At 41.4% G+C, this 12,203-nt stretch overlaps 1 protein-coding gene across 2 annotated transcripts; it reads right to left on the bottom strand.

Annotated features, from left to right (window-relative positions):
- Positions 1-1,539: 1,539 nt before the first annotated feature.
- Positions 1,540-11,576, bottom strand: c16h2orf76 (chromosome 16 C2orf76 homolog). Of its 2 annotated transcripts, XM_031754891.2 has the most exons (5): positions 11,380-11,572; positions 9,338-9,388; positions 6,153-6,190; positions 4,262-4,343; positions 1,540-2,087 (listed from the first exon to the last, which is right to left on the bottom strand). In XM_031754891.2, exons 1-5 carry the CDS (start codon positions 11,507-11,509, stop codon positions 2,011-2,013), a joined length of 378 nt encoding a protein of 125 aa, XP_031610751.1. In that variant the 5' UTR covers positions 11,510-11,572; the 3' UTR covers positions 1,540-2,010. The 2 variants fall into 2 exon arrangements, with proteins under 2 accessions (XP_031610751.1, XP_039455817.1); XM_039599883.1 differs by lacking the exon at positions 9,338-9,388 and having other exon boundaries at positions 11,380-11,576.
- Positions 11,577-12,203: the final 627 nt, after the last annotated feature.

Genomic DNA, 12,203 nt, shown 5'->3' with positions numbered 1-12,203 from the left:
AAATTAAAACTTTAAACAGGTCCCAAGATCTTGGATTATTAAGGTATTACTAGATATTTTGATATCTTTTATGATTTTCAAACAGTGACAGTTTAAGTTTTGAAGAATTTTCATGAATCATCCCCTCCACTGCATGATGACATCACCTGCTCTAAAAACTGAGGCTGATAATCTAAAAAAATGACTTTTCCACACTCAAAGTTTCTGCCCTGCGTGTATAATTTGAACTCATTGAGTCAGACTGCTTAACATAGAAACACAGAGTCATACACTCTCACAACACTGTGTCACTGCCATGTGTGTCTATACTTGTAAATGGTTTTAGGTGAGGATGTGCACGTATGTGTGTGTGTGTGTGTGTGTGTGTGTGAGGGGCAGGGGTTTTTACAAAGTGCCACCAATCAGAGGCACGTTTTTGGTTTTATTTAGCACATTTTCAGTTTATGGGACTCGTGGTTCTGGTTTGACTATAACGTGATGAGTCAAGAGTGTAATAAACCTCAGATAATCATTGTGTGAAGGCAAACGTTAGAACAGCGTCTCAGACTTAAATGAGCTGTGGCCACTGCTGGCACTGTCATCTCATTGGAGGGCCACTGTTTTTTTTTGTGCTACTTGAACACTAAACAAACAAGAAAACAACCACAAATATTTCTGAAAATGTAGTGTTTCCTTTGTTTTTTTTTTAATTTAAAATATTGTATAACAAGGCAAAACTGCAAACGTGAACACAGTTTTCCCCCCTCACTCTTTACTAACTGAAGCAAATAAACACATTGGTCCCCTCTGTCCACACACGTGGCAGCACTTCTATCATTTTGCTCGTATTTAACAAAATAAAAATGCAGACATGTCCACAAGTGTTTGACTCTGTCACTGAACTAACAGCCAGTCCCTCCACATGCTTGTACTCTCTGCTCATGTTGTTTTCATATTCAGTCATTTGAAGAATTCATTTTAACATTGCACTCAGCAAACAAACCCTCCCTAACAAAAAGTAACTTCTAGGGCCAAATTGCATTACATTTCTTCACGTCAATACACGGGCCGCAAGTAGGGGTGATGTGGGCTGCATGCGGGCCCCAGGCCGCGAGTTTGAGACCCCTGTATTAGAATAATTAAGGAACTTCCCAAGAACATCATAGAGAATTCTGAGTCTGACTTTATTCCATCCATTGTTGCCTCTAAAGTTTTTCCCCAACAACAAAAATGGGAGGAGTTTCTCAGTGAAAGTGTCTCTGTGAGTGTAGACCTTTGTGTCGTTTTCAGAGTCCTAGGAGGGTACCGGGTCTTTGGTACAGACTCGGTCTCATTTGTGTCTGACACAGTCATACTGTATGAGTCCTTTAAAATGTGAAACAAACTCCAAAGCTCTACGAGGTTCACTCGTTTATACGGATGACAAGCTTCAAGAGAATCCTAAAGTTTCATGTAACTTCTTCTCTTTCCCCTCAGAACAGTCAAAGCTTTACAAATGTTTTTACATCTTTCTCTCCATCTGTGTTTCGCTGCAGATTAATCAAAGAGGTCTACATCGAGTTCTTGAACTGCACAGCATTTTATTAGCAAAAGTATCCACTCACAATTACATTGGCAACAAAGTACGAAAAAAAATATAAACAGTCTTGAAAACACATCTCTGAATTACACTGAGGACACCAACATTTTACTCATGATCACAGAGAGCAGAGCTAATGCTGGAGATCGCAGTGTTGTTCCTTAAAACCTTAAAAGCTGAAAATTTAAGCAGACAAAAATACTTTCAGCATATCTGCAACATCACCAACAACAGAAAGAGAAGACCATAAAATATATATTTACATAAAATTAAAAAAATATTTAATATTAAATAAGAAGGCCTGTTAGTCTGCTGGATAATAAGCTTTGACTTTAAAGGAGAAAAAAATCCCGCAAATTAAAACACTCCAGTAGAAGCATGACAAAACTTATTCACTGTTCCAGGCATGGCAGACCTCTGTATACGAACTCTCCTCTGACGCAGTCCTGCAGTCACCAGGCAGTTTGGGGGTTTGCTTTATAAAGACTGTAGTCTTCCTTCCTAAAGAAGGCCACCTCTGTCTCATGAGCTAAAAAGGACAAACATGTCAAAGTTACAACACACTTCAGAGTTTTAAACGGGTACATTCAGAAAGTCTTTCATTTTTATGATGTTTGAAATGAATTACAGTCAATCACAACTCTCTGTCATATTAGTCAGAAGACTATATTATTTATATTTTATTTTTTTTAAATGGACGGTTGCAGTGGTATCTGAGATGCTTCTTGATTGAACTGTTACTAAATTCATAAACTGTCTGTTGGAAGCTCCACAGCTGGTCGTGTATGTTAGAGAGAAAAACAAAAAAACATTTAAAGATTTGCCTGCTGACTGTAACATACCCAAACTGGATCCAGGCATCAATCTACTGACAGATTAAAAAACAAGTTTGAAAATGCATCGCAGTCAAAATGAGTAAAGGTTTTGAAAGATAGGTAACCATTAATCTGAGAGTCACTGTCCAGTTCCTTTATAGAGATGGAAGAACCTCACCGAAGAACAAGTTTTGCCATTCAATTCTATTTCTAGCTTTATATTTATTTATTGAAATCACAACAACAGTTCCCTCTACGTGCTTTGTCCATTATAAGGTAAAGAAAAATCAGACGGCCCTCCAATCAGATATTTCAGTCTGACATGTTTTATTAATTTACAGAGGAAACTAAAATCCCCTCAGTTTTGGTTGTTATGAAGAACTATGTTTAGACTGCTCTGGAAACAGTAAACTGAACAACGATAAAATCTCTGAATGTACTGTGCATCACAGGCCTTGCTTTCTCACTACATGATATTCAAACCATATGTTATTATTGTATCACTATTTCTATTTGAAGTTAAATTTGAACAGAGTGAATTTTGGGGGTTTGTGCAAATAGACTGAAAGGTTTGGGTTTAGAAACAATGAACTCGAGCAAAAGGCAACAGTGAATATAATCACAGGCACAAGTGTAAAAAGCGATTGTTAGGTTTATATTGTTGGATTGTCATTTATGCTTAGAAATATATACTCATATAGGCTTAGAGGTGTATAATCGATTGCATAGTGACAGGATGTCTGATCCTTAGTAGTCTGCAAAGACTGTGCGCCTTCCAGAGTGTTCTGGCATACACACACATCCTAAGGTCATGAGAGAGGTCGTACCTTCTCTTTCTGATATATGGTATGGCAAACACATCTGTGTCTGTTTAAGTATAAGAGCCTTTTGTTTAAATGAACTGCTGGACTTCCATACCCAGCAGATTTAGGGGAGTCATTCACACACACGCATACCTACACGTATACACAGACTGGTACTCTTCGTTTATATGCATGCCTGTGTAAGACGTCATATGTTAATGAGACTATGCATATTCATGTAACCTCAATAAAGAGCAGTGCTACGGCGGAGCTAACTGAGAGCGACTGGGGTTCGAGCGGAAGGAACGGCGCTTGTCTCAGTTCTCTCCCTCGTGCACGAGATCACACAAAGAGTTCAGCCTGGTGTCTAATGCTTTTGCCATTGTAGTAAAATTGTCTCGTTCCAGCAGTGGGTCTGTGCTAGACAAACCCATCAGCGATGTTTTGAGTCACCCCTGATTTCTTTTTATTTTCTAGGAAAATGGGAAATAAGAAAAGGGGAAAAACAGCTTGTACATTTATAAAGTTATTGGGGTCAACACTTACTGACTTGTCTAGAAGTCAAGGTTTCAAACTCCCTGGCTCACAGCTGTCTGTTAGCTGGCATATCACTCAGTTACATTAGTTGGCTGGTGTAGTGGCTGTGCTGATGCAAGTCAGGCTCATTTTGACAAAATGGATTTATGATTGAAAATAACACCTATCGCTCTCTCTCAGATAGACAGATGTCGTTACTGATTTTGTTGCCTGTTGATAATCAGGCTCTGGCTGCTGTGCTAAGGACAACACGAGTTTAGCTTTCATGTCACTCTGTGTTCTTTGCTAGCTTCATGTTAGCATGTTTGTTTTGGACAGACTTGTAAAGCGTTGATGTTGTGTCAGCAGCATAACACATGAATTTAACACAGTCAGCTGTTACATTACCACATTCTAGCAACCACTGTTGTGGAAGCTAATGGGGTCCTTATAAATACAATAAACAAACATTCTTGAAAAAATGTAAAGTGACTACAGTAACGTGTTACTTTGGACCGAATAATAACCAACACTGTTCTACAGCAAACACTCAGCAATGAAAATCTTACCAACACCAGCAGCTCTGAGGGTTTGGCCTTCTTGTAGAATGAGGGTTTCATCATCATCTAAACTCATCACTAACTCGTTTGTCTGAAAACAAAAGAAACAAATAAAAATTGCAAGTTTGAAATGCAAACTATTTCTGAAAAAAGATTATATAATAACTGAAATAATGTTTCAGAAATATTTCTGGAATCTACTAGAGATGGCACGATACCACTTTTTAATGTCCGATACTGATACCGATATAAATTTGGATATCTGCCGATACCGATATGAATCCGATATAGTGTGTTTTTAATCAACAAAACTGTTTTTAATATCTTGCTGCATTTTGTATACATTCATCCTCGTTAAAAAACAAAACACTAAAGCTATTCTGTTATACCTGTATGCAAAAAAAATACACTGCACCCAAAATATTTCATAGTTCAGCAACACTGATCAATCTAATAAACTTAAACCTGCTCCATCCTCCCTATTCTGGTATTTTAAAGAGTACTTAGAAGAAATATTAAGCAACCTAACTAATAGGGTTGCAAACTCCCAGCAAAAAAAAAAAAAAAAAAATAGGGAACCACCCCCACCCTCCACCTCATGATGCTTAATCAATGTAATCAACTTTAATTTGATGCAGTGTGGAAAAAAAAAAAAAAATGCACAGAAATAAATTATTTTTCAAGAATAATTAAATAGATTCAACATCTTTCTTCAACAGAATTGCAGACTGCACAGATGGTACCTTCCCAAAGGAAAAAGTACTATAGCTTACTAGGGTATATTAGACTTAACAGTTACTACATACAGTAATGGACTTCTATACATTTACATCAGATTAAAACTTTGGGTGTAAGATTCAGATAATTATTTATTAAAAGCTAGACATTTTAAATGAGAATAAGAAAGAAAAATATGTCTTTGTGCCCCCCTTTTCCCTGTTCATGCCCTATCGGCCCCCTGGCTACACTTTGCTAGATCCGCCCCTGCACAGTTACCAGCCGTCAGCTACGTGAAAAGGATCCTGGTGTAGAAAGTAATATTAAATAAATTCTAACAACAGCTTATCAAGCTTAAACGTGCTGCTGTTGTTCAGCCGCTGGTTTCCTCTTTCTGGTGCAAAGTGGACCAAAACAAAGAAGAGAGACGGACTCGCGACAGAAAAGCCGATCAGCTGATCATTGATCAGTTTCATGATTGAAGTAGCAGCAGGGAAGGTGAGGGAGAGAGAGAGGCAGTCGCTCCATATATCGGTTGTTAAGCTTAACATGGGAATGCTTTACAAACATTCAGAGATGAACTTACACACTTGCTTTACTTTCTCTGGGATAACTTCCTCGGAGATTAAATGCTGGTTTGGTAGCGAGGCTACAAATACACACAGCCGCTCTATCACGTGAGCACACTGCTCCGACGTGCTACGGTTATGAGCCGAGTTACGCGTGTCGCAAGTTTTGTGAGGTGTTTTTTGATATTTAATGGATCGGATTACATTTTTTATTTCCCTCCGATATCCGATCCAGTAATTTAGGTCAGTATCGGACCGATACCGATACGTAATATCGGATCGGTCCATCTCTAGAATCTACGGCCAAAATTATTGAGAGTTGATTCTGAGATCAATCTCAAATTCTGAAACTGGATTAAAGGGAATTAAATGATTTAGTTGTTGAAATTCCCGCTCATTCAAGGTAAGTGTACAGACTTTGAGTCCTTCATTTATTTTCTCTCACAGACATCACGCCATTACAATAGAGGGAAGTTATATTAAAGTGGAAGACAAAATCGTTAGGTCCCTTTGAAAATGTCATTTTTTAAAGTATTCCTCAAGGGCACACCACAACATTTTTAAAACCTTGTGTGTCCTACAAGCAGGAAACTCTACAGCCTTCAGACGGATACCTTTGCTCCATGAGCCTGATGGATAATCTTCATCGTGTCTGAAAGGGGAAAAAGGGATTGAGTCAGATTCAGAGCATAAATTTCACACCCAGAAAGTTTACATAGACCTTTGGTCAAAACTTTAGAGATATCATGAAGGTTCATTTGAGTTGTTACCTGTTCTTTTTCCATTGTGGAATGACTGTACAGCAGACATCTTTAATGACCAACAAACAAGAACTGGGTGCAAAAGTGTGAATTTATTTTTACATCGTCTCTAATCCACACAGAGTCGACATATAACAGTGCTGTCACAAGTATTTGTCCCTGTGCATATTTTGAGTTTGACTGAGTTCATTGACTCAGTGGATTTAATCATTACGTCTTTTTTCACAGTCATCACAGCTGTATGCTGCACTTCGTTCTCCCTGGAAAAAGAACAGTTCAAAGAAACCGACCATCATAAGCCCCAAATTACTATGACATACTTACCCACAATAAATGTATAAACCTCTGACCACAACTGTTCATAATGACCCCCATATGCATTTTCTTTTATATCCAAATGTTCATAAAGTGATACATTTATTTATACAAATAAAATTTGATTCTGACTTTACGAGCTTTGTTAGCGGGCCCTTACGAGTACAGCCTCATTCTATGTACATTTCTTTAAAGGTCCCGTTCAGCTCTGTGATCCAGTAGGAACAAGAAGCACTCGGTGTGTGCAGCTCTTACACTCAGCAATATTTACTTTTAAGGGACCAGTAGGGGTGGGCGGTATAAACGGTATAAATTTGGCCAACGGTAGAGATTTTGACTATACCGCTCTACCGCGATAGCGCATGTTGAAGGTGTCATCAAGCTGCGCCTGTTTCGGTCGAAAGCATTGCAGCGGCTGCAAACAACATCATCTGCAAATTATGCCGGGCGACAGTAATAGCAAAGAGACGAAGCACTTTTGGAATATGGGGAAAGCCAAAAACTGCGCTTCCTCCACTTCCCTACCATTGATTCATTAATGCTGAATCCCCTAACAACTGCTCTATTCCCATGTTGTTGCAGTATATTAATGACTAACCTCGTATTGTGGATGGATTATCTCAGTTGTTCTCCTGACTGAAGTTTGGTCCGTTTACAGCATCCTGCCATGCGATTGCATTTGTCCCTAACCATCGGGAACCCTCACGTTAACTTTTATCGAGTGGAAAAAAGTTAGCGGTCATCCTTCAACTTCACTGTGCTAATGTTATGCTAACGTAGCTGTTTTCACGTAGCACATCATTATATACCAGCTAGCCCAACTTCAGTAACCCTACAAACGTCACTGCTGTTTAGTTTTCTGTCTTCATTTATGTTGGAAGTGATAGCAGAGCTGTACATTTGAATTCTTTCCAGAAATCTCTCAGTCAGAACATGCTATATCATGCTTAGGTAACTAGCGAAACTAGCGAGCTAACTTCCTGCTAACTTCTAACTCTGTTAAATGTAATAAATCCTGTTTTCATGGATGCCTGGATGTTAAACTTATTTGTTACACCTGGTAAAGCAGCAACGCTGATCATTTTATTAAAGATGAAAGAATTTAGACAGTTTTCAACTCTCAGTGATGCCGCAGTGTTCGTTTGACTTTGGGACCTGAACGGACGGAGTTTAGGACCCAGATTACTCCGCGAGGCTCCTGACTACAGCAGCCGTAATGCTCCGACAATCCATCAAGTGGTGCAGTTTCCTAGCTTGCCAAAGTCGTACTAAAACATTTTTGATCGCTGTGTGCCACATAAAATCGGTTTGAGGTCAGTAAACACAACCAGAGTTCATACATAAGGAACACTGTCGATTTTTGAGAAAATTAAAGGATTTTAAGTGCGCCTTATAGTGTGTACTCCACCAGGCTGCCCTTTGTCATATTATTTATGGACAGAAAATCCAGGTGCAGCCAGTGGGCTAGCAGCTGAGTGGGAAACGAGTCTGAGGGCATGGTTCTCAGTTGGAAAAGGGCCCACGCTGGATTTGGAGCAAGTTGCTGCCCCAAATTTAAGTATTGGACTGTCTTGCTTGCAAGTAAGAGAAAAGTGAATCACTAGACCAACGGATTGGTGCAGCACCGGCTGTGGCTACACCCACTACCTCACGGGCTGTGGGTAGTGACCAAAAGAATAAGTGGTGGACATAACCTTCCCCCAAAGGGTCGCTGGTGTCTTAGAAATTTGGTGAGGAGCTCAGTCACTGGGGACAGGGTCAGAATAGAGCCGCAACTCCTCTACACTGAAAACAGCCCGCTGAGGTGGCGTGAGGCACCTAGGGGACGAGTTCTTTTTCCATCTTTCACTATGGGAACCGCCTTGGTATGACCAACTATGGAAGCTCCAATGACACCACGTCTGTCTATGACAGACCTGTTGAGCCATGCTCTGGGCTCCGCCCCCTCATTCTAACACCGCAGACCAGCCTCTCCTAACTCATTCTCACTTTTGTCCTGTGAGAAACTACTTCCTGGGCGTGTCCAGGCTAACTTGATTAGCTGCTTAAGAGCTCTCATGTGTCCCACATAGGAGTACGTCGCCGAACGCAGTTTTTCCGTTCCCCCCCGGTATGGCCACATCCTGGGCTTTGTTCAGAGGTGTGTCAGTCCAGGATATTTGTGGGGCAGCAAGCTGGGCTACACCACACATGTTCGTGCAGTTTTATAGGCTGGATGCTGTTTATAGGCTGGATGTTGCACAGTCATCCCTGGCTCAGGCAGTCCTGGAATCTAGTGCCTCAGGTCCTGAGATCCTGGAGTAGTGCTGGAGTATAGCTTCAGGAGCAATCCGGTAGTGGGCCATATCTCCCGTAGTGAAACAGAGCAAAGTTAGAAAAAGAACTTTGGGTTGCTTAATGTAACCCCTGGTTCTCTGATAACAGAGTGAGGTGTTTCACCAACACTTCCCTCCTTGTTTGGGTACGGAAAGAAAGAGTGATTACATTTCTGTTCTGGTGTTTGTGTGTTTATTTAAATCATTTTGTGTCAGAGTGAAAAGACCCAAACTGTTTTTCCTCATGTAAATACATCACTAATGACGTTTAGTTATAATTCCAGGTAACTATGTGAGTTCCATGTAATAACAACAACAACAGCAATCTTACATGACATGTGGGTGAGAACATTGCTTTAATGACAGCTGTAAAAAATTATGAAGAAAAATGAAGTAATGCATACATACCATAACCATACTTCCTGAAAGGAGGTGGAAATCCTGGCCTTGTTGCAATATCTGAAAGAAATTGTTGGATTCAATCAAGATTTTATCTTCTTATTCATGTGTGAAAACACATAAGGTCAAGAATCCTAAAAGACTCCCCACCTGTCCCACTGGGGTTTCTCCCAGCTTAGGTTTTTTTGACAACCCTCGGAGTTTGTGGCAGGGACTAAACACAATCACAGACTTTAGAGGGAAAATCAGCACACCGCAGACCACGGCCTCTCTGTGTGAGGATCTAAACGTATTCTACGCTAGCTTCAACATGGCGAACACCACGAGACCGACCACCTCTCCCTCCTGCTCTCCCCAGCCTTCACCCCACTCAGACGCAGTGCCAGGCCCACCACAACGACTGTTACACCCTGAAAATGCTCTCTCCAAACTACAGGACTGCTTCACACAGTCAGACTGAGACATATTTGAACACCAGGAGCTAGAAACAGTAACGGGATCAGTACTGGACTACATTAAGTTCTGTATCAGAAATGTGACTGCGGACAAAAGCATTCAGGTTTTCCCAAACCAAAAACCATCCAGGTTCGCTCACTTCTAAAGTCTGTGACGCCGTCTTCAGGTCAGGTGACAGAGCTCTGTACAGGGCTGCTCAAGCTGATCTGAAAAGGGGGATTAAAAAAGCCAAGACAGACCATAAACGGAGCACAGAGTCCCAGCTGTCCGGCACCAACACATGGGAGGTGTGGCAGGGCATACAAGACATCATAAACTACAGAGGCTGTGCAGTGAAAACAGAAAACCTGAGTGTGCCGCTGGCAGAGGAAATAAACGGCTTCTTTGCCCACTTAGAAACATCTCAACAGCAGCACTCATCTGCTCCAGCCCTGCTCCCATCCTCATCCTCACCTGGTTCCTGCACCGCTCCACTCACTGTAACGGAGCACGATGTCTGATGGATGTTCCTAGCAGTGAACCCCAGGAAGGCTGCCGGTCCAGACGGAGTACCTGGCAGGGTGCTGAGCATGTGCCCACCAGCTCACCCTCATCTTCAATCCCACAATAATCCCAGTGCCAAAGAAGTCTCCCATCACCAGCCTGAACGATTACCGCCCTGTGGCCCTCACGCCGTAATCACCAAATGCTTCGAGAGACTAGTCCTTCAGCACATCAGAGACTACCTCCCCACAGACCTGGTGCATCAGCACAAAGACCCACAGACTCAAGAGCAGTTTCTTTCCAAGAGCCTGAACTCACACATGCACTGAAGACACAGTTTCACCCCCAAATCCAAGCACGTCCCTCTACACACAGACTAGAAACTACCATCACAACTGTGCAATATTTAATTTACGTGCAATAACCCACACTGTAAATACATAACACCATTTATTTTTTCCCTATATCTGTATATTTTATAATTTTTCTTTTCCCACGTGTTTGCACTGGGTAGGAGATGCTCCGAATCTCGCTGTACATGTGTATAGTGACAATAAAAGGCATTCTATTCTATTCTAAACATGACATCACTGGTTTTGTTTGTTGTAGTCAACAGACTTACATTAGTTTATGTTAGTTAACTTCACAGAGTACCGAGAACTCAGAGCAAAATAAGAACTAAAAACCAGTCAAAGGGCGTCGCTTCTGTGCCGCCTCTGACTGTAACAATGACACTTAGGTTAATAATGATAAACTGCCCACTTTCACTCTGTCTACTAAGCAGTAGGTGATGTTGGGGTTTGTGCCGCCTGTCACGCTCTGTACTGGCACAAGAGGGCGCTAAACATGTTTTTAAAACATTAAGCACTTATTTCTTATATCCACCTACACAGTGTTCCCTCTACGACCGTATTTGAGAGCAGGGCTCATTGTTGTAAATTAACCTTTATATATGAAGTGTTTCATATCCAGTTTAAAACCAAAGAACTAAGTTTTGAGGCTCTCCCATCCAGCTGCATGTGCAGTGAATCCTGGTATTTCTCTCTAAGGACTGTGCAGTGTTTTTAAAGTGGTTTGTTTCGGTGAACAGATGCACACCGCACGGCTCTCACCGTCTTTGACGAGCTGCATGAAGTCCTGTACGGTCTGCTCCAAGCGGACACCGTGAAACACAACCGGCTTGAAGTTCCTGTGTTCGAAGGACCTCACCAGGCGAACGGTGACCACAGCTTCAGCAGTCATGCTGCTCTGTACGAACCCGAACTCTCGTCTGTTAACGCGTAGCTGTCCTTCTTCCTGGCGGTTGGCAAACAACAAAATGGTGCATTACCGCCACCAACTGGTGTGGAGTGTGGACTGCAACGTCGCTCAAAAAACAAAAACAAAAAATAAATTAACCCTCACAAATCCTCCAAAACAATTTACTCTCTTTTAAAACCTGGAATAAGACCTGATAACTTTCACTCTTCACTCTTTTTGCAGTAACTCAAAAGATCCAGTTTCATTTTTAAGTTTCTGAGGTTTTGGACCAGTTGCCTTCTCTTCACCTGATATTTCTGACCCTGATTGTGTTTCACGGTGTCCGCTTGGTCGCAAATTTTGAAGCCATCCTGATAACCTTCTTCCACCAACGATGTGGAGATCCAAATCCAATTAAAATCAAGACACTCAAAAAGATGCTCTGTAAAAGAGTAGAATTCTTGGAACAGAGTTTAATACACTGAATCATATGAACAGCAGGAAAAATACATACAGACATTTAGCAAGAGAATTACATAGCAGAAAGCAAGCAAAGCAAAACCCCGGGGTGTACAGCCTTAAGCACAGACAGCAGAGCAACACAGAGACGGACAGGTAGCAGCAGCAGGAGGAAAAGAGCTCTGGGGGTGTCCTCTGGTCCCCTAATATAGGGACCAGTATCCCCGCCCCCTGCTGC

The sequence above is a fragment of the Oreochromis aureus genome, linkage group 16, assembly GCF_013358895.1.
Source record: "Oreochromis aureus strain Israel breed Guangdong linkage group 16, ZZ_aureus, whole genome shotgun sequence".
NCBI classification, from domain to species: Eukaryota; Metazoa; Chordata; class Actinopteri; order Cichliformes; family Cichlidae; genus Oreochromis; species Oreochromis aureus.
Note: the sequence above shows the minus strand (reverse complement) of the source record. Positions and strands in the feature narration are given on the sequence as shown.